The sequence below is a fragment of the Protopterus annectens genome, chromosome 1.part0, assembly GCF_019279795.1.
Source record: "Protopterus annectens isolate FY-2018-M chromosome 1.part0, PAN1.0, whole genome shotgun sequence".
Taxonomy (NCBI): domain Eukaryota; kingdom Metazoa; phylum Chordata; order Ceratodontiformes; family Protopteridae; genus Protopterus; species Protopterus annectens.
In genome coordinates this window covers 1,623,327,261-1,623,350,723 of record NC_056725.1, presented here as the reverse complement: position 1 = coordinate 1,623,350,723, position 23,463 = coordinate 1,623,327,261, and the positions used below count along the sequence as shown (strand labels likewise).

General features: G+C 41.0%; 1 protein-coding gene across 1 annotated transcript in view; it reads right to left on the bottom strand.

Moving 5' to 3' along the window:
- The window catches only part of WBP11 (WW domain binding protein 11), a gene marked incomplete in the record, with an annotated part of 1,089,603 nt that overhangs the window by 327,252 nt on the left and 738,888 nt on the right, over nt 1-23,463 (bottom strand). The window contains 2 exon segments of the mRNA XM_044068181.1: nt 16,668-16,868; nt 21,376-21,575. Coding sequence (XP_043924116.1) covers nt 16,668-16,868; nt 21,376-21,575 — 401 coding nt within the window.

Sequence of the window (23,463 nt, the reverse complement as noted above, 5' to 3'; positions counted from 1 at the left end):
TATGAATACTATACAAGTGCATTAATATAGTGTTTTTGACTTTACTCACAGTATCTTGAAAACATGGATTCCCTTAAATCGGATATGCTTTGTTAACTGTTTGCTTTGAAATACGTTATAAATAATGCTTGTTGTCTGTTTTTCTTTTGAATTGTTAAAATGTATTTCTCCCCTTGTTTTGGAGCTTTTTATCCCCAGGCCTCCACTGAAAATAGGCATTTCAATTCCCAGATGGACTTTCCCCGTAAACAAAAGCATATAAATAATCTATCCTCAAAGATAAGGGGTAAGGGCTCCTGGTGCAGAAGAGGGGCAGCTGTTTTTTTTTTTTTTTTTCCTGAAGCAAAAAGACCTGTGGTATGCCCAAGTGTTGAGGAATGCCCAAGAAAACCTGTTTGTTAAAGGTTCACTCATGAGAGTCCTCCAAGACCCTACTTAATGTGTCTGCCAACACAGTGTCTTGTGATGGTAAGTTATGTGGCTATCAGTGAAATGCTGTCCTGGGTTGCAAAGTCCCAGGCGCTCTGTGCCATTCTGCTGGAGTACCCATTTCCAAGACGTTATAGTAACTTTTCTGGACCACTGTGAACTGCCTGGACACACACTCAAAATGCTTCATGTTTAAAATTCTCTGTGCAAAAGAAGGTTCTTCCACAGGAGAGTCAAGTGAGATGGAGTTCTCCTCATCAGAAGAGACTTGGCCAGGAGAGTGGATTTAAGAGAAGTAGGCCAGGGAATAGTCGGAGTCAGGCATCTCAATCTTCAGAGGAAAATGAAACTACATCAGTCTTTTGAGGGGTGGGAAGACAGGGTAGGGAAGAAAGGGAAGGGGGTTCAGAGCCAAAAAGTCCTTGAACAGAGTACAAAAACAAATCCACAAACTTTATCAAAAAAACAAAAACGAGCCACACAAGACTGGAATTCTCATTCACTTATATTTAAATATACCTGGTACCTTGGCATTTCACCTTCAAGGATAAATTACAAACAGAACAGGACTCCATTTTATACATTGCCCCCTGGTGATAGGTAAGAAAATTAGATGATTTTTAATTATTAAAAGCACACCCATTTTTAAAGCACAACTTTTACCCATTCAAAACCCATTACACATATAAAATGCAAACATAACTTCTTAAACGTGTACTGACACCCTCGGTATCAATTTTTACCAACTTCTACATCAGCAAATAATGTTTTACAGCAGCAGATATTGTAATAAAGTGCTTCAATACTCTTAAATTCCAAAGTTAAATATGCAATTCACATATTACAAAAATTACACATTCAAGTTGACAAGATTCAAGCCCTTAAGGAAAAGTGTATTAAAATTAATAATCATCCTACTTTCTAACCTCAATATTTTTGTGATAAAATTACCACCTCTCATCATTCAAGAATGTCCCAATCCACACACAAAAAAAACTCTGGGTCACTCCCCCGTGGCCATATAAAATTGCTCAGCAACAGGACTACTAGTGCTAGCATTTTTGATATCTCAAGTGTTGTGAAATTCTGACCCTAACCATTTTTTTTAGTCTGCCCAATATACCACTTGATTTTTTTCACATCCACAACCCAAAATGTACACTAGCTCACAAGAGCTACAATTGAATTGACCCTTAGATATGAATTTTCTACCATGAATATGGCTACCTGTTAAATTCTTAACCCTATTACACAACCTACAATGGCCACAAAAAATGTGCCCACCTTATCACCACTAACACTAACCTGCCTAAGATTCAATAGTTCTTTCAAACTTAAATATCTCCCAAAAGAAAATTTGACATACTTAAGAAATAAATGGCCAAATGGTTCATTACATGTTATAAGATGCCAAGACTCCATTACCAATTTTCTCACCACTTCAGAAAAGGGGAATATTTCATAACAAAGTAAATGTCTTTATTCTTAATCTGATTATGTGAAAGATTCCTACTACTACCATCCCTCTTCCATTGTTGCATGTTTTTTGCATAATTTCCATGAGTGAAGGCCTTGAACAGATTCTTAGAAAAGTCCATCCATTTAGATGCACTTAGTTTTTTGGTGTCTGAAATAAGTGCGGTGGTTCAAATTCCTGATGTACCTCAACTAGTTTACCTGGGACTTCTTCCCTTACGAGTATCTGGGGATGCCCTCTGCAGACTCCAAGATGATGATTTGCGGTTCACCTTTCTTCACACATTCCTCAGTCGTAAGGCCTTCTGATGTAATACTGACCTCCAGCTGGGTCTTGGAAGAGGGCATCTGAGGTGGACTGGGACACACTACAAGTTCTGAAACTTCAGCAGGTATGTTGGAATAAGAAAGAGTTGGCAGAGTCTCTGGCCTAGGCCGTTTAAACTTTTTCAAAAGGGGAGGGGCTATGTCTGGGGAAGTGGGATCCACCATCTTGGACTGGGCCAAACATTTCTGACACTGGGTCTCCAGAAAGGTGTTGACCGCAAAGTCTTGGATACAAAAGATTGACAAGTGTAGCAGGACTTGGAATTTTCAGCTCCTAAGCAAAAAAGGCACAAGGCATGCAGCTCTTTGTATGGGATTTGCCTACTGCACTTGAACTTACCTCTCCTAACTGACATCTAATACAGATAAAACAAGACCGTTAAACAGTAAAGAAAGGTTCCCCAGTGGGGCACTTATCTGCTTATTTCAAAGCAATGGTAACAATGATCAAACATCAATCAGTCCAATGGAGATGTGACCTGCATTTGGCCTGGCGACAAGACAATCTAAGGAATTATGCTTGTACATCTGTCAGTATGACCCTACATGTGCAAGCTGAGGTCAAAAGTCAGATGTACGATTCTGGGTTGCAAGTGGTGAAAACTAAAAAGTTATGTACTCATCATAATGTTCCATCTGTGTTGTCCATTTTCATTCTTCCTCAACTGAAGGGTCTTGGATCCAACTCAGACCTGACTTGGACGTTTCTACCAGATCTTCGGATCCAAAAACTCTCAAGTTCCTCCCAATACCCACAATGCCCTGCTAACCTGAGTTTGCTGCTGCTAGAGATAAAGGGACAATACCTTAAAGGAAATAATAAAGGCTAGAATAAGAAAGGGAGCTGGAGCTCAAACAAGGAGCAGCAGTTCCCAGAAAATACTCTTGGGTCCTTCCAGAAGAAAAGGGAAGGGGGTAGGTGAGCAGGAAGTTGAGGAAGAATAAAAATGGACATCACAGATGGAATGTTATGGTAAATGCACAATGTTTTAGTCTAATGTTGTCATTTTCATTCATTCCTCAACTGATGGGATACAGTTCCCAGGTAGTTGAATCCTGGGTGCTCCTCATGGAAGGATATTTCAGAGTACTGCAGAGCCAAAGACAGCTCTGTTCCTGGAAACCAAATCCAATTTGTAGTTAGCAATAAATTAGTCTGAGTGGCAGCTGCACAAATGTCATCTATGGAAGCTGTTGTCCAAAAGGCTGAGGAGACCGCCACATACTTCGTGGAATGAGCTCTAGGAGGCTTAGGCAAGGATAACCATCTTTACTACAGAGGAAGGAGATACAATCAATTAACCATTTGGCCATTTTGAAAACTGGCTTGCTGAATCTGTTTGGAGAGAAACAGACAAACAACTGGTCAGTTTTCCTGAAATCCTGCTGCGTCTATGGAGATAAAAATTAAGTTGTCTATGCACAGCCAAAAGATGAAGCATGAACTCTCCCTTATTTGAAAAGTTTGGAAAGAAAACTAAGAGGTTAATGACCTGGTTAATGTTGGACTGAAAAGCTATCTAAGGCAAAAAAAGATAGGATGGTCCGCAAGGACTCCATGTCTTTGTGGAAAACCAGGTAAAGAGATTTGGAAGACAGAGCCTGGAGTTCAGATACCCATTTAGCTGATGTGACAGTGAATAGAAAAATGGTTTTCTAAGGTAAAAATTTTAGATCTGATCTGGCTGATGGTTCAAAGGGAGTTTGGATCATGGCCTGAAGCATAATACTTAAATCCCAAGGAGGAGGAGTAGGATCCTTTAGCGGAGGTTGAAGTAAAAAGGCCCCTTTGAGAAAAGCTTTGCATAATTTAGAAGAAGCTAAGGTGGAGTTATTTTCACCTAGGTAAAAGTTTGAAACAGCAGCCAACTGGACCTTAATAGTAGAAAAGCTAGCCCCTTCTTCGAAAATTGAAGTTAAAAAATCAAGTACAGCTGGTACAGGGACAGAAAAAGGGGGTCCAGATGCCTGTTAAGAGCCCAGAATACACGTCCCTTCCATTTACTTTTGTAAATCTTTCTAGTAGAAGCTTTTTGAGAAAACAAAATATGAAAGACTGGGGAGCAGAGCCTGGGCTATCTAGCAATTAGTGGAATTGGAGAAACCATGCGGTCAGCTTGAGGCCTGTTATATCCAGATGAGTCATACTTGTTGGGTGAGACTGGAGGTCTGGACTGGGATTCAGTATCCAGGGCAGATGTAGAAGGTGAAGCCAGAGAGAGGGGACCAAATCTGACTAGTTCAAAAGAGGGCAATATGACTAACTTTTACTCTTCAACCAGCATGCCTTCTATAGAAATTTGGGAATGAGAGGTAACTGTAGGTAAGCATAAAAATGACTGGAGGACCAACTGTGGCCTACAGCATCTCTCGGTGACTCCCCATATTGGAGGGATCAGGGCAAAGAACCTGTTACACTTGTTAATGGGTGACAAGAATAGGTCACAGTATGGCTGGCCCTATCAACGAAAAATTTTCTCTGCTACTTTGACATTCAGAGACCACTCGTGAGGCATCAGAATTGACCTGTTTAGTTGTCTTCAATCATGATGGTTCTCCCAGGGATGTGTGCTGCTATTAGAAAATGACCAGAAGAGGTTATCCACTGCCACACACTCATTGCTTCTCGACAAAGCTGATAAGACTTGGTTCCTCCCAGTTTGCTGATGTACCAGATCACTGACATACCGTCCATCTGAACAGCAATTGTCCCAGAAGGAAGAACATCTTGAAAGGCCTGCAACGCAATGCTAGGAGGACTGCTCTTACTTCCAGGACACTGACACGAGTCTTGGCCTCTTCGGCAGACCATGTACTTTGGACTGTCCTTCTCAAATAATGCCCCCACCACAGTTGGGAGTATCAGTGGTCTCTGTGGCCATAGGCAGTGGAATAACAACTGGATGGCCTTCGTAGAGTTCAGTTGAATGAATCTACCAAAAAAGGATATCTTTTGCATGCCTGTGTGAACTTGACTGATGCAGTTAAAGGATTTTGAAGAATGAGCAGCTGTAAAATTAGTCATGTTGGAACAGAATAATGCAGCATTACTTCCCTGATATGGTATCCGAGTGTCTGGATTCAAGGCAGTGTAAGACAGGCTATTTGACTGTATACAGGTAAGCATCTATGAACTCCAGACTTTGCGTACGTGAGAGATGTGATTTGCTGCAAATGACTGCAATGCCTAAATGAAGGCACAACTGGAACAAGTAGTCCCTTGCCTGCAAGAGTAGATGCCTGGCTGGGGAAGTTAGGAGACAGTCGTCTAGATATGTTAACACTCTGAACCCCAGCAGTCTCAAATGAGCTGCTACCACCACCATGCATTTGGTGAACACCCAAAGGGCTGTGGTAAGACCCAAAGAGCAGTGCTCTGAACTGGTAATGACTGGCTCCCAGCCGTAAGTACAGATATCTTCGGGAGTACTTGTTGATTTTGATGCGACAGATCTTCAAGATGCATACCATCAAGAGCATCCAATCATCCTTTCATAACAGAGGCAGAAGGGACTGAACTGGGACCATCCCACAGCCTTGAATATTGTACAAACTTGTTCAGTTTGCTGAAATCCAAGATGGGTCTCAACTCCCCTGTCTTCTTTGGCATTAGGGAGAATCCTGAATAGGTCAGGGATCCTTTCTGGTCTGGGGGGGAACCTTCTGGATGACTCTCTTTTTTTCTAGCAGCTTTTCTATTTCTAATGTTGCTACTTCCCTCTGATTGGGTGGAACATAGGGGATTCCATTCATTCTTGTGGAGGGAATTTGGGAAAATGATATGATGTGATCTCTAGATATAATTCCTTGCACCCAGAAATCTTTCATTATGGACAGCCAGACTCTTTGGGACAGAGACAAATGCCCGACTGCCTCCAGAGGGAAGCAGTTGGGCCCCTTTTAAGGAGTACTGATGGGGTTTGTCTGAGGAGGAGTCCCAAAATCCCAGATTCTGCGGGCCAACTCTGCTGTAGGGGTGGTGTCTGCTGCTTGACTTCCCCCCTCTGCCCCTGGGAGAACTATCTCCTTGGGAGTCTTGAACAGGACACTAGGATTTATGGAACCACATCTTTCTAAATTCTTGTTGAATCTGGGAAAAGGGTCTTTGAGGGGATAGAAAAATGTATCCCTACTGCAGCCAGGATCTTTACTTCTTGCTCACATCTGGAGAGTGTGTCCTTCACTTTAGGGCTGAATAAAGAAGATCCATCAAAAAAAGCACTGATGAATGAAGACCTAAAGGGCTCCGCAAAGTCACAAAGTTGCATCCATGCATGTCTCCAAATGGCTATGCCTGAATCCGCCTCCCATAAGGTACCTTCCCCTGCATGGGAGATCAGCCTCATGGACACATTAGAAAGTTCTTTTTTGGTGTCTGTCACTACAACCATGGCATCAAATGGGATCCTCTTACTCCAGTATATCCAGTCCTTCGGAGGGGCTAAAATTTTGTCTGGGCATTCAGGGATAGGCTCCACAGTATCCGGTTCCTTCCAAGCCCATCAAGAAATGAGATATATAAGTTCATTGGCCAGGGGATTCACCCAACATGCAGTCGGACCACACTCGAAAGCCTCGAGGAACACAGACTTCTCTCGGCAAGGGGTATCGGAAGACCAACCATCTTTCTGTTTCAAGAGCTCTAGAATGTCTCCAATTGAGACATCTTCAGGTGGAGATCTGGAAGACCCTTCACTGAAATCAGCATCCTCCATGAGAGATTCTTGAGGGGAATCTAGGTGTCTCCTTTAAGACATTCTCTTCCAAGGGACCTCATCAGCGGGGTGGTCTGCTGAGGTATCAGAAGAGATGGGAGTGTGCTGAGGGACTAACTGGAGCCTTTATCAGGCTGACTGTCCCAGTGGAATGGAAGAAAAAGGCTCAGAACAAAGAACTGAAGGAGGTAAAGTTGTCTTATCTGAGGAGGTAGGGATGCCCCTTTTTCTAGGTAAAGAAAAGAGAGAAGGCCCTCTCCACAATCTCAAAGGCAAGAGTGCCTGGGGAGACTGAAGTCAACAGCAACAGAGCTGACTGGCTCCTCCAACTCCGCAAGCACTTTGCCCAAGGAAGAAGTCGAACCAGAGCTGTCTGGTGCCAAAGCTCTGCGGGGCAGGGGATAGTGCCAACAGAGTCGACTAGTCCCAGAATCCGGTACTGATGCTTCAGTTCCAAGCTTCCTAAACTCAGGGAAGTAACCAGAGTCAAAGAACAGACCACCTTTGAATCCGATAAGGACAACACTAGGGGTCTTGGATACGAGGGCTCTAAAACAGAAGGTCAAATCAAAGGAGGGCAGACCAAAGGGGAAGTAGGCATATGTTGGCTCACGGATCCCTTGCGAACCAGAGCTGGGAGTACCCCCATTGGGATCTGAACTTTGAGGAATCTTCTCATCATCGTATCATATCAGCCTCAGACAAACTCCTTGAAGACCTAAGAGAAGAGGTTGATTTTGGAGGTCTTGAGTGTCTATGGGAGGATTGCTCCAAGAAGGGTGAAGTGAGCCTAGATGTTACCAGATCCGGAAGGGGAAGAGGTGTTTAGATCAGAGGTGATTTTAATTTTGAAGTAGACAGATTCGAGGTTTGTCAGTTCTGATTTTCTTGACATTTTTGCAGGAGGCTCAGAGGAGGAAGCCAAAGAAAATGTGGGATCCGGCGACCTATTATGATATTCTTTATCTTTGGGAAACAAGCTGGGCTTTCTCATCAGTTTTCTTTTTGGGGGTTTGAGCCCCAGTTGAAGCAAAAGAAGTGGTGGAAGGGAGAAGGGCTTTCAAGACTAGCTTATTCCTCCTATCTGTGAAAGCCACACAGTTGATGCCACAGCAAATGGAGCAGTCTCTAAATGTGTGGCTCCTAAACAATAGACGCATTCCCTGTGGGCATCCGAGTCTGGTATTTTATGCCCACAGGTGATGCATTTTTTTTAAATCTGGTAGATTTGTTTGCCATACTAGTCTAACTAAGCTAAGGAAATAAGTAAACTATAAAAACTTTACCTTTTTTTTGTTTCATATTTATAAGGTAGAAAAAAGAAAGTACAGTTGTGTACACCTACCATAAATGTAGATGTTCGAGTGTCTTCACTGTTGCAGTCATGACTGTAGGGTTCTCCCCTGCCGGCAGGCAGCCCTCGGTCGGCCAGAATCCCAAAGTCTGGGTCTGGCGTCGGCTGTTCAACCATGCTCCCTGACGTCAGAGCGCCAGGAGTACAAAGCTGACAGCCGACGCCATCTTCTCCAGTTTTTCTTGCCCCAGACGTCAGGAGTCCCAAAATGAAAAAGGTCCCATAACCTTTGCAAATACACCTCAGAAGAATGGTGAAAAACGCACTACACAAAAGTAAAAATAAGAGGGACAGGAGGGAAACCCAGACTGCAACAGTGAAGACACTCGAACATCTACATTTATGGTAGGTGTACACAACTGTACTATGTTCATCATGTTTCACTGTTGCAGTCATGACTGTAGGGTAGAATCCCAAAGCTGAAAGAAAGGGAGGTGGTCATAAAGAAGAAGGGGTGGCTAAAAGGCCCTGCAAGACTGCAGAGGCAAAGCCTGCCCTAGACTTAGAGTAGAGAGGCAAATTGTAGTGCTTAGAAAAAGTATGCACAAGTTGCAGCTTCCAAAATGTCTTTGGTAGTAACTCCCCTGAGGAAGGCCGCAGAAGTGGCAGCAGCTCTGGTGGAATGAGTCCGTATACTCCCTGGGATTTGCTTTCCATGGTGTGAATAACAAAATCTGATTCCATGAGCAATCCATTTAGAAATGGTCCGTTTTGAAATGGCTTTACCTTGGGAACTTGAAGCATAAGAAACAAACAATTGTTCTGATTTTCTGATGTCCTTGGTTCTGTCCAGGTAAAAACGTAGTTGTCTGTGCACATCCAAGGAATGCAAGATCCTTTCCCCTTTATTTTGAGGAGTGGGGAAAAAGGTTGGCAAGTGGATAGTTTGATTTAAAGCCACTTTGGAAACCACCTTAGGCATGAAGGTAGGATTAGTCCTCAAAGATACCCTGTCTTGATGAAAAATAATATAAGGTTCCACAGCCATAAGAGCTTGTAACTCTGAAACTCTCCTGGCAGAGGTTAGGGCTAACAAGATAGCTGTCTTCCAAGATAAAAACTTGATGTCAGAAGAGGCAGCAGGCTCAAAAGGAGGCAAGGTTAGTTTTTCCAAAACATAGCTGAGATCCCAAGCAGGAATGGGAGGAGATCTAGGAGGTCTTAAGTTCTTAGCTCCTCTGAGAAACTGTATCATGAGCTGGTGGGAAAAGATGGGAGGGTCTGTATTATAATGAGCAGAAATAGCAGAGGCATGTATCTTAATGGAAGAGAAAGAGAGACCCTTATGTAAGAGATCTGTCAAGTAAAGTAAAATTAAAGTAATGTTAGGAAGAAGAGGATCAGAATCCTGAGCCTGCATCCAGGAACAAAATCTTTTCCATTTTCCTGCATAAGATTTTCTAGTGCTAGGACGTCTGGCTTCTAAAATGACATCCATAACCTGCTTGGGTAGAAAAGAAGAAATCAAGGGCCCTGGATTAACCAGGCCACCAGGCTGAGAGTTCTGACATGAGAGTGTAGAACCTGACCCTGATGTTGGGACAGAAGGTTCGAAGACTGAGGTAAAACCCAAGGGGGCTCCAGACATAGGTTTTTTAGAGTTGGATACCAAAACTGCCGAGGCCAATTTGGAGCCAGCAAGATTATCATCTTGGGCTTGTCCTGTTTTATCTTCAATAAGACCCATGGAAGAAGAGGAAGAGGCGGAAAGGCATATCCCGAGAGGTTCCTCCAACTGAATGACAGGGCATCCACTTTCCAAGCTTCTCTGTGGAAAGACCTGGTGCAAAAATTCTGTAGTTGATGATTGAGATGGGATGCAAAGAGGTCTATGTGAGGACATCCCCAGACTGCTGTTATCCTGAATATTTTGGTGTCCAGCATCCACTCGTGTGGATCCGAAAGGTTTCTGCGCATACTGTCTGCCAGGAAGTTTTGTTTCCCTGGTAGAAACTGAGCTTGAAGATCCAGATTGCAAGCTAGAGCTGTGTTCCATAGATCCATGGCTAGTCTGCAAAGGGGGTAGGAATGAGATCCCCCTTGCTTATGTACCACATAACTGTGGTGTTGTCTGTCCGTATTAGTAGTTGTCCTGGTTGTAAAATATTCCTGAAGGCCAATAAAGCTTTCTGAACAGCTAACATTTCCTTTAAATTGATATGCAGGTGCTTATAATCCTTTGTCCAAAGGCCCTGCAGACAGTTGCCCTGAAAATGGGCTCCCCACGCATAATCCGAGGCATCCGTGGTTAGAATCTGAGTAGCAGGAGGCAGACGGAAGGGTTTCCCTTTGCTTAGAGCACATGCCCTGGACCACCAAAGAAATTCCTTTTGAAGGCAAGGAAGGACGGAGATCAGTATGTCTAAACTGTGGCAATGCTGAGACCATACACTTTTTAGGTACCACTGTATTTTCCTCATGTGTAGTCTTGCATATGGTACGAGAAGGATGCAGGGGGCCATGTAACCCAAAGCCTGCAGGAATTTCCTTGCAGATAGTTGAGTTAAAGTTGCCAAGGTTTTGAAAGTTTAAGCCAGCTGTAATTGTTTTTCGGATGTCTACCATTCTCAAACATGAATTAAAAAAAAAAAAAAATTTTTTTTTTACAATTAATGTTTTTATAAGTATCCATTACATTTGAACTTCAGTAAGTAGTACGAAAGTATTCAACGCATAGTTGGTATTATTTGTTTTTTCTTAGATTTGTACAACCATACCTGGACTTATATCATTGTATTTTGCTCATTGCCTGTCTCATAAGTGTATTGTACTTGTTTTTCAATTACCTTGCTTTTATCTGTGGAGCTTTTCTCCCCGGGCCTCTACTGAAAATGGACTTTGATCCAGCTAGACTAGCCCGGTCAACAAATGTAAAATAAAAAATAAAAATAAATAAATAAATGTCAGAAATGCCATCTGGGTTGTGGTGTTTAGAAGAGCACCCAGAAAAGTTATCTGTTGTGATGGTGTCAAATTTGACTTTTTTATGTTTACAGAGAATCCCAGGAACTTGAGGAGGTTCTGTACAAATTCTAGATGCTGGAGTAAGACATCCTTGTTGTCTGCCTGAATTAGACAATCGTCCAGATAAGGGTAAATTTGAATTCCCTTGAGTCTGCAGTAAGCTACTACTGGAGCCAGACATTTGGTGAAGACCCTGGGCGCAGTAGACAATCCAAAGGGCAGCGCAGAGAATTGAAAGTGCCTCGATCCGGCCTTGAACCTGAGGTATTTTCTGCGATCCTGCCTGATGGGAATGTGTAAATATGCCTCCTTTAAATCCAAAGTTACCATCCATGCATCTTTGGACAGCATTGGAAGTAGCTGCTGTAGAGTAAGCATCTTGAATTTTTGAATCTCTAGAAAGGTGTTCAAGACTGACAGATCCAGAATGGGTCTCCATGAGTTTTGCTTCCTTGGGACTGGAAAGAGCCTTGAGTAAAAACCTTTTCCCATCTCTGAAAGTGGAACCAGTTCTATGACATTCATAGCCAAAAGAGCTTCCACCTGGTTTAAGGCCTCCGTCCATTGATGTTTTGGAAGGTCTGGCCATCCGCTTGGCCTTGGCAAGGTATGAAAATGGAATTTGTAACCTCTTAAAACCACATCAGAAACCCACTTGTCTTGGGTTATTTGAGTCCAATTTTGATAAAAAAGAGAGAGTTTTCCTCCGAGAGGGGCTTCCAGGCAAGAAGTTCCTGTAGCCCAACAGAGGGAGTCATTGAGTTTGTTTCCTTTGAGTTTGTGACCTGTCCTCTCCTCCCCTAGGGGTGGAAGCAGTCCACTGTCTTGGTCTATAAGAAGCTTGTGTTTGAGGCCTTCCTCTGGAGCGTCTATATCTACCCCTCTGAGGCCTGTCTGAAGTGGGAAAGGACCAATTTTTGAAGGCCAATTCCTGCTAAATCTAGGTGGCTGTACTTGTAAGAAATCTTTAACTGTTTGCATGGATTTCGCCTTATCTTCCATCTTTTTAATCACCTCTTCAGCTTTTGATCCAAACAAAACATTATGCTGAACAGGAGCATCCAATAATTTAGCCTTTACTTGTTCAGGCAAATTTTGTTCCTTTAGCCATGCATGCCTTCTAATGACTGTGCCGGAGGCCGCAGCCCTACAAGAAGCCTCCAAGGCATCAAATCCACAGTGTAAACCATGCTTCCCAACTTGTTCAGTGGCATGCAGTAAGTCATGTAATTCCTTATCATCTGCACAGGCAGAAAGGGAAGTAGGCTTTTGTTTTAAAACAGACAAGAGAAATTGCTGGTATTTCAGCATATGAAACTGACAGTTTAAAGCCCTAATGGACAAAGTAGCAGAAGTGTACACCTTTTTGCCCCATCTTTCTAAGGATCGAGAATCCTTTTCAGTAGGAATGGGATTTTTGGGAGAAGCGGCCTTAACTCCCTTAGGACCCTGAGAAATGGTTTCAGGGTCAGCAGAAGGGTTCTTGTATAAAAACTGGTGGGAATCAGAAACCCTGTAATATCTATCAGGCTTAACAGGAGCAGGAGGAAAAGAATCAGGGGTTAAGTTAGCCTCCGAAAAGGCATCATCCACAATATCCAAAACAGGAGGAATAGCCAGGGGCCTATGTTGGGGAAGAAGAAGAAAATCCCTCAGTCTTTTCTTAGATTCCGAATACTCCTGTCCTTCCCAGTGGAAATGTTCCCTCATTTCATGCAAAGTTTCCCCAAAAGAGAAATCCTCAGGGGGAGAAGCTGAAGGAATGGATTCCTCAGCATCAGAATCCTCATAAGGAGGGAAAGAATATTCCTGGTCAGAAGAAGAAACTGAGGAAACAGAAGCCTGATCAGAGGAATCATAATAAACATCCTGCCTTGGCCTTTTATCTGGAGGGGGATGTGAACCCCTAATCATAGTAAGTAAATCCTCCGCCATCTTGAGTAACTGTTTCTGTGACTTGGGAGCCGGTTCAGAAGAGGCCTGTGTTGCAGTCTTTGATTTAGAAGGAGCCTTTGCCTTTGTCTTTGCCTTTATTAGAAGCTGAGTAGGCCTGAAAACCCCTTCGGAAGCCGGTACCTGCACAGTGGCTCCGGACCCATCCGAAGGAGCATTGTCCGAAGGTCCTGCAATAGAAATATTTAAAGGCCTGGTTGGCTCCTCATGAGAGTCCGTTTCGGCCATCGGTTCTGAAATGGCCGACGACAGGGGCTGCAAAAGTGCCTCACTGACGACGGCCGGACCTGAAGCTGGCTCCGCTTGTGCGCTATCATCAGATTTAGACCTCGGAGGCCTGTCTTTATCCTTGCGACGTTTGTGAACTCCGGTAGCCGGAACCGTATCCGACGACATTTTGTAGTTAAAGCGCCTACCCAAGTAATGAAAAGCAAAATCGTACCTTCGCTTAATTGTACGTTGATTGAATCTAGCACAAAACCGACAACTAGCTACGTCGTGGTCAGGGCCTAAGCAAGGAATACAGTAAGAATGAAAATCCTTATGAGGTATTTGCTTCCCACATGAAATACAATTATTAACTTTTTCTGACATCGGAGTGGAGCAAGAAAAAAGTTTCCCCAAACGGGGTACTTAGCTTTGAGTGGAGAAGAAAATCTTCGGACTGAAGTTTATCAGAAAGAAATCGTCAGGAGTCAGCCGACCGGCACTTGCGAACTGCTATCGCTGCACGGCAAGAAAGACTGGAGAAGATGGCGTCGGCTGTCAGCTTTGTACTCCTGGCGCTCTGACGTCAGGGAGCATGGTTGAACAGCCGACGCCGGACCCAGACTTTGGGATTCTGGCCGACCGAGAGCTGCCTGCCGGCAGGGGAGAACCCTACAGTCATGACTGCAACAGTGAAACACGATGAACATCAGAAAAGATAACTACCAACACTGGTAGACAAGAATTACTCTAGAGTAGAGTCGAACAAACAAACTTTAGACAATCAGTAATAACCACTCAGAAAAACTTATAGAAAAACTAAAAGGGTTAGCAAGGGAGGTAGTGAGAGATAGGAATGAATGAAAATAACAGAAGCTTCAGCAAAAACTCCATTTCTAAAGAAAAAAACACCCAAAAACTAGACAGCGAGAGGATCTGAACCTGTAGCAAATGATGGCAAGTGAGATCTGATGTATATTCAGTTAGCAGGACATTATGGGTATTGGGAGGAGCTTGAGAGTTTTTGAATTCGACGATCTGGCAAAAGTGGCCAAGTCAAAGACCCAGCAGCTGAAAATTACATCAGATCCATTGGTTAAGAACACTGCAACAGTGACATTTGTTGACCGGGAAAGTCTGACTAGGGCAGAGCCTATTTTCAGTGCAGGCCCAGGGAAAAACACTCCAGATGCATGTCTTTAGAACGTGGGAGGAAACCGGAGTACCCAGAGGAAACCCATGTGAATGCAGGGAGAACATGCAAACTCCACACAGAAGGCACCACAGCAGAGAATCGAACCGGAGAACCTCTTGCTGTGAGGTGATGTTAATGCTGCACCATTGCATCGCCCATAAGCTCTGGCAGAGTTTTTACCTGAGTCTACAGCAAAACACACTGTTAAAAGGATAAACATACCGTATGTACAATATCGCATGATAGCTATAAGAATCAATCAGCAGATTAAAACAAATTGGGAAAGTGACTAGAAAGGCAATTTACAAAGGAACAATGGGAAGGAATTTTTAAGACTCTCCCAATTATGCAACAAAATCCAGAAGGCTTATGATTTTTGCACAGAAGGGTTTATACTACTATTTTTATGCCCAACTTCAGAAGGCTTTTTCCTCAGGTGGATAGCAAATGTTGGAGGTGTGGAGGGGAAGAAAAGGGTACACGGGAACTGTTTTTGGTAAAGTAACAAGTTGGCAGATTTTAAAATTTCTCTATTCAAAACTTTGACATAAATGTTTGGGAAACAAATGGTTTTAACTAAGAAAATGATTTTTTTTTTTTTTTTTTGCACTGGGATATATGACTTGAACTCCTTACAAACAGCAAATCCTTACTAAGTTTAGTATTACTGGCTGCCAAAAAAAAAAATGTTAGAAAACTCAAAGTCTACTGCCAACATAAAGGATGTTCTAGATAATATAAAAAAGATAAAAAGAAATGGAAGTTGATCTTTATAGAAGGAATGGAGTACATTTCACAGAAATAAATGAAATTTTTGGCAACAATACATCCAGAATAATCACAAAATACAAACTGTGAGTTAAGAACTATTAAACACGCTAAAAATAGTATCAAACAGGCTCCAAGTAGTGAAAACTGTATACGTTTATTGCTATGAAGCGCTTTTCGTTGCTGTGGTACAGCAACTTCATCAGATAGTAACAAAAACTCTTCTTTCTCTCAAATTTAAATAGTTGACCAGGTCACATGATAATAAAATCAGCTGGTAACTACGTCACAACACATTCCCAACATACAAAAGATTTTTTTTATAAATATCAAATTAAGAAGCTTAAAAAGATGGAGAGTTTTGAACTTGTCTTTTGCGGACTATAAATTATAATTTTAATATAAAGAAAGTGAATAACGGGTTTTCTTGTCATTTTAAACAAACAATAACAACACAATACAAAGAAATGTGGCTTAAGTGTACATATACGTGTGTGTCTCACACGCATTCTTTTTTATTGATTGATTTTATTGTGTTGTTAGGTTAAACATATGGGAAGTACTTGTGTGTATATGTGTAAACTTGATTAATTTTAATTTTAATGTAGTTACCAGCTGATTTTATTATCATGTGACCTGGTCAACTATTTAAATTTGAGAGAAAGAAGAGTTTTTGTTACTATCTGATGAAGTTGCTGTACCACAGCAACGAAAAGCGCTTCATAGCAATAAACGTATACAGTTTTCACTACTTACATCCAGAATAATATTTAGGAGGAGTGAAATTTAAGGGATAACTGGAACTAAGCAATTTATGTACATTTTAGAGTGAAAGAAAATTGTGAAAAAGAAAACGTGCATACTACTTACTATGATTGTTTTCTTTTCTATTGTTTCTAAACATGTTCCAAATTAAAATGTGATTTGTTAAAGACGTTTAAAACATATTCATTATAACATATTTCTCTGCAATAGGATGCTGAGGTGTAGTATTCAAAGGAAATGCTGAATTTGTCAGTGCATGACATGCATATTATATGATTCAAAATGTGTCTACTTTGTATACTTTGCTTGCATTTTCAATTGACTACACTATACTACTTGAAATTCTCAGGCATACACTATTTTATTTTATCTCATCTTTCTAGGTTCCTAAGGCAATATTGTCTGAGGAAACCCTGAAGAATAACCTACCATAATTTATACTACCTTCACAAAAGAAGAAATGGAAGACAACTTATGGTTAGCTTTTTCCTCCAGTGTAAGAGTTGAAGCATACCAGATTTCTTGTTGATGACTCTCTTTTTTCTCTCTTTCTCCCCATCCTGGAAGTGCAAGTCCTCTTCATCAGTGTCTTGACCTTCAGAGTCATCCATCTCACTGTCATCATCCGCACCACCACCATGCTCATCATCCTGATCCATTTCTTCCCTATAACCCTCATCTTCACTAGGTGACTCTTCATCCAGACTATCGGTAGCTGCAAAATAACATATTTAGTAAAATTCAACTGAAGGCAATGGAGAATACAAAGTTACATTTTAAAAAGCAAACTTCATTAAAGAAAATACAGATGTATTACTGAAGAAAGGTTCCAATGCAGCTAAAATAAGCTATTAGATAACATTTAACAAGGTACACTAACAATGTGGTTAAAGTGTTTCCTTGGGAAATTTCCTGAAACAAGTCTGAGGCGATTAAAAAAAAATGAAAGGCAGTAATGCACTAAAATTGTTAAAATTATAATTTAAGGCACAGAGGCACAGCAGATAGTGCTGTCGCCTCACAGCAGGAGGTTCCCTGGATCAATTCTCAGCTGGGGTAATGTCCTCCCCCTGGGTTCACGTGGGTTTCCTCCGGGTAATCCGGTTTCTTCCCACATTCCAAATTTGATCACCTGTAGACTAACAAAAACAATGCAAAGTGGGGTCACAATAAGTGGACTGGACACTCTAAATTGGTCATAGGTGCAAGTGTGTGGTGTGGCAGGGCTATCCACCCAGTGGTGTCAACCTTAGTTCTACATGATTGTCACTGCTGAAGTGACACCCCGACCCCATGTGCAAGATGGAATAAGGGTGTTGTGGATGGATGGAGTAAGGCAAACAAAGTAACATTTTATTTAATTTTATACACCATTTTCTTATTTTTTTTTAAACCATTTTCTTATTTTTTTAAACAGTTTGTTAATGTACAATACATGACCTGAATATGGGCACTGCAGGACCCAGCTGTTTTTTTTAAGCATATGCTGTACTTCTCTTAAATCCTGGATTCTGTTGATCACACATTATTTTGCTCTTCTGCTATTCTTTTAAGTTCTTTCTTAAGGGGAATGGGGTTGGGGAGCAAGACCTGGATGGCAAGGTGACAAAGTCTGTCAAAATGCAGGCACTGGGCTTAGTATTAGTTAACGTAGGCTTTGTGTTTTCTCATTTCACACAGGAGCTCAAATATTCATGGGCAATGAACAGTGGATGTGCAAATATCTTGTATCTTGACATCCACACCTGCATCACAAAAATAAACAATTGCTTCATATGAACACATACCAGCCTGTCCTAGGGGATGCAAGATGGTACAAAAATTGCTATTGCTAACCCACACGTGAAGAGTGTCTAATCAATCTCCTTCCAGTACCTGGGTGGTCAGTCACAACCACATTCACATTTATAGGCAAAAAAGTAACCCTTTTGAGAACAAATTAGCAATACAAGTCTAAAATCATCTACCACTACCCAAAGCAAGTACTTTTTTTTCTTGGTTCTAATATGATTTTTCAGATCATAATTACTCCATGAAAAATAAAGAAAATAATCCTTCCAGGTGTGCAATTCATCTTCTTGACATTAATCATGTACTGCACAAGCTACAAAATGCAGCTATGGAATCCTCAGTTAGAAAGATGACACAAATTATGGACTTCCAGTAAAACTTCAAGTATGTGAGGACATAAAAAAAAGAGGTGCTCTCACTGAAAGCTCGAAAAGGAAGTTGCTAGACTGTTTTAATTTTTTTTTTTTTTTACCTCCAAGGACAAGGCAGCGACAGAGTTGAAACAGAGGGGTCATTGCAGGAAACAAACATGGGCCTGGCCACCTAGTCAGTGATGGCAGCATTTATTGGCCATGTGAAGGAGCATGCATTAGCTGATATGTAGATACAGGTGATCCGTACAGTGACATAGCTGCTCATGTCATCACCAAATGGGGCAAGGTTACAACCTTAAGATCAAAATAGCTCTCACTGCTGGGATGCTGGTAAGACAACCAAACTGACTGTTTGCCTGGATGACAGCCCCTCTGGATGTCTCTCACCCTTGAGGATCTGAGGGGATTCCCTTATCTCAAGGGAATGAAAGGACTCAAATCCAATGGGTTGGTTCACTGGGTGGCAGGCAGAAGGGGCAAATCACCTAGGGGAAAAATTTAACATAGTAATTAAAAATGGTACAGTGAAGTGTAAAACTGCAGATATCCATTTTGGTTACTTTTTAATGTAATTTAATTTTGTTTACTGGGGTACAGCACTGCCCAAATTTGACCATTTGCAGACTAAGCAAAACAATGCTGCAAAGCTGTTTTGCAGTAAGCTTTTATGGACAACAGTTAAACTAATCTTTGGGGTCTGTTATCACACAATGAAGAGACTTTATTGCTTTGTTTATTAACGGTCATATTCTACTGCTGGGTTTTATTCCTCAAGGAATCACTGGGAGCTGCAAGTGCATTCTGCGACCGTGTTTGATTTGTTCATCTAAAGTTTGCATACTTCCACTGTTTCTTGATTTTTGCTCTTATTTTATTACGGATGGTTTTATTTTAAAGTTGTTTTTTTTTTTCTTCTTGGAGTTGTAAAGTTCTTGGCAAGGGACAATTAGAAAAGATTTGTTTTCAATTAACTGACTGTAAAGGAATTAAATCTATCTAATTTGTGGGAGGAGCTAAGAAGTTGGATTACTTACTTAGGGTAAGCAGTACAGGAAAGAGTTTAATATTGGGAGCTGCAAGAGGTCTGAGACTACTGCTGTTGTATGACTATGTCGAATTTTTCTCACCCAGCCACCCAAGTCTACTACACTTTTAATGTCAGTGGCTCGGCTCTGGTTACCAATCCCTACAGAAAATATGACTTTGAAGTTCCTCCCAGTTTTATTTCATCTGCTCATACCACTGGACCCTGTTGTTTGTCTTTTCCCGGTTAGGGGTCGCCACAGCGGAACTCTGGTCCGCTAATGATTGGCAGTCAATTTTTTTTATGGTGCAGAGTTGCCAGCCCGAAGCCCAACCTTCAGCGAAGGCACACCCATTCACGCATGTCTTTCGGAGGCCACTCGACCGCAGGGAGGACACGCAGACTCCACACAGAAGGCACTTCAGCCGAGAATCGAACAGGAGAACCTCTTGCTGTGAGCCAACAACGCTACAGTTGTACCACCGTGGATTTCTGGACCCTAAAATCTCAAAATGGGAAGACCCTCCCCTTAAACTGTTAAAGCTTGAGTTATCCTCTAGTTCTTATTTTCTCACTCACTTAGTTCACAATACAACACAATACATACTTTTTCCATCTAAATCTGTTAACATCTGGGATTAGACTACCAATCAATGGACAGCCCATGTAGTACATCTCGGGAATCAGCTTAAAATGAGTGTTTTTGTTTTGATACTGCTGAGAGAAGGAGTAAGAAGGACATTATCACATTTCCAAAACTTACTAAAGATTACAAATTACTGCACATCCTGAAAACTCCTCCTTAGCAGCCAGCGTCGGAATAATGCTACTCCTTGACTATTGCCTATATTCCACAAGAACTCACAAAAACAGGAGTAGGTGCCACAAGTGTATCCTGAGTAAGCGAGCTTCCAAGTGAAGCACCAAAACCAGAAAAAGGCTTCAGATACTGAAGTAGAGACCACGCTGGTACGTTAGACTGTAGATAAAATCCAATAATTTTAATAAAACCAAAAGGACAAGACAAATAGTGTAAAAGCGCTCACACAAATTTTTAGATTTCAGGACACTGCTTGAACTTCCTCAGACTTACAACAATATTAGAACCAAATACCACTTAAATACTTTAAGTAATTGGATTAATTAGTTAATTAAAAAGCACAGTCCTAAAAGAACCACTCAACAAGCCAACCATTAATATGTAAATTGATTTAACAAAGTAAATTAATTATAAATGTAAAAAATAATAATAAAATGTTGTACACCAAAATCACAAAGCATAATATTGTTAACAGTACTAAAAAATAACAGTGATGATTTGTCAAACAGATAACGTAAAAATATGGAAAACAAAGACCTACCAACACTCCATTCATTGTTACAATATATGTAAGAGTCAACCATGTGTAATATGAAAATAAAAATAAAAACGTAAATATGCAAAAAAGTAAGAAAATAATAATGATAATTTAATAATAAAACATGTATATATAATGTTATCAATAAAAAATAATAAATAATAAATTAATAACTAATAATTAATAATATAATATTATATATTAAAGTGGGCCATTTTAGCCACTTTTTGCATATTTATTTTTTTTTTTTTTTTATTTTCATATTACACATGGTTGACTCTTACATATATTGTAACATGGAAATGAATTGGTAGGTTCTTTTTTTCATATTTTTATGCTATCTGTTTGACAAATCATCACTGTTCTTGGTTCCTATATTCCACAAGCACAGGGATGAATGGTATTTGTGCAAAAAGCTCCTTCTGTCTTCCTCATAAGAAAGGTAAGCTGCTGATTTCTCTCTGAACAGCTCTCTGTCATGGCCAGCCCCAATGCCAGCAAGCCACTTCCCTTTTTACTTATTTTGGGAGGGGGACCTGCTATTTGCACACACTCACTCTCACACAAAATGAACTCTTAAGGAAAACCTCTTTCTAAGAATTTTAAGACTACTATAAACTAAGATAAGGAAAGTAACATTAGTGACTTTTGGAAGTCACAACTATATCTTCTTACCTATTTCGGGGTTATACAGAACACTTTCCTTTTGCTTTTTCTTAGGTTTTTTCACAGAAAAGCCCATTTTTCGACCATACATCTTTACTAACTGTGGAGGTGGTGGTCCTGGGGGTGGACCAGGAGGCTTCTTACCAGGAGGCAATCTAGGTACTCCAAAGCCTGGGGGAGGAGCTACAGTTATAGGTCGCATTGGAGGCCTAAGACAAAAGACAGAAAACAGAAAAAAACTGAAACATTACTACCAATGTCTTTTCTGAAAGTGTACATATACATATGGGCATAATCTTAAGTCCAAACAAACATCATGCTTACACTCCTAGTTCTTCAACAAACCGAAAGCACTGCCTAATCATATTATATGGATAATGTTATCACCGTTTTCAAACAGGGATGATGCAATTACAGAAGTCCACAAAAGACAAGTACATTACCAGACTCATCTACTGATATTATTTCACCAAAGATATGAATTTTTCATAAACGGTATATTTTGTTGACTAAATAAACATCACTAAACAAAGCATATTTACAAAAATAGGTACTAATTAGGGTGCCACTTTTGAGAAAAAGTCAGCAGACACCCTTTATTTGAGCTGGTTTCACATTTCTGTGCTTGAAAGCCATCTTGATGAATGTAGTGAATCACCTTGTAGATGGTCTTTTATTGTCAGAATCTAATAATACAGTAATTTCTGCACATTTACACCAGTCACTTTTTTGGATAACCTCCTTTTTTCATGCTGCCTTCATCACTGCGATTTTTTTCCCCAAAATCTTTGTTAAACAGACTACAGCAATAAATTTAATCCTCAGAACAGTTAACAGACAGAGCCAGTGCATTTACCAAATCCATACAGGATGTAACAGTTTCATCAGATATACAAACTCCACATCACATTTTATGAAAACAATACATAAGCCAGAAATAAAATAAAAACAGAAAGACAACTTCAAAACCCAAAACAGCTGTTAGACTATCACAGGGGGAATGCAAAAGGGAAATAAGTAATCCCCAGCTTACCTTTCTTCCATAACACAGCTACACTTCTGCAGCAGGTCTCAGACTCAGCTACTGCAACCACAGGGATCACTTATTCATGTACCATTACCTGCTCAGTCTTCTAACAATGAGGCTTCTGCTATAGAAAGTTCTCATCAGCATCACCAAGAAAGTTCTCACATCAGCAACACCAGCCCATCTATTTTGCAGTCCTGATTTTTCCCATTTTATAGTAATGACACCCACCTCATCCAAGAAACATGAAGTTCAACAATGTTTTTGTATGGCTGATCCAATCTCCTTTCTCTGGGATACCCAATAATATCACTTGGAACAGGATAACCCTTCCTGGCCTAATACTATCCAAATACTCCTCATAAGATCATAGGAGACTACTAGGCTATCAACCCGGAGGTCATTTCAAGCCTAGCCATTTCATCCCAATGTAATATCATACAAATGTTAATTAATACCAAAGATTGCATTTAGTAATGGCTGCCCATGTCCATGAGGGTTGAAGGCACTATTCCCGGTAAGAATTTACAGTGCCCCATCCACTTGTCCAGGTTCCTCTTGAACAGTGTAATAGAGGTGCTCTGTTTCACATGAACAGGTAGCCTATTTCAAAAGTGTGGTAGTTGCTGGGAGATAAATCTGTCCCTCCAGCATGTTCTATTTAAGTCACAGGCCATACTTAGGTCACTGGAATGGGTAGCCCTAGTCCCATTTGATTTACAGATATGCAGCAAGTACATTAGGTTTGGGTCTGAGATTGTTCTGTAAGCCAGGCATAAGTCTCCACTAAGAAGTCTATACGATACAGGGTGTAGTGAGAAGGACTTTAGTCGGTCTGTGTACGGCACGTACTGGAGTCCCTTGATTTTAGTTACAAACCTCTGAGGTCTCTCCAACTGCTGCAGGTGCTTTGTATGCTACAATTATGGGCCAGATTAGTGTCGAATATAGAAGGGTTAGAACCTCTCTTGCTCTTGAGGTGATGCCTTTACTAATCAAGTGTGCTATGTAGAAAGCTTTCCTTACTACAGCAGACACATGGTGGTCGAAGTTAAGTTCGCGGTCAACTT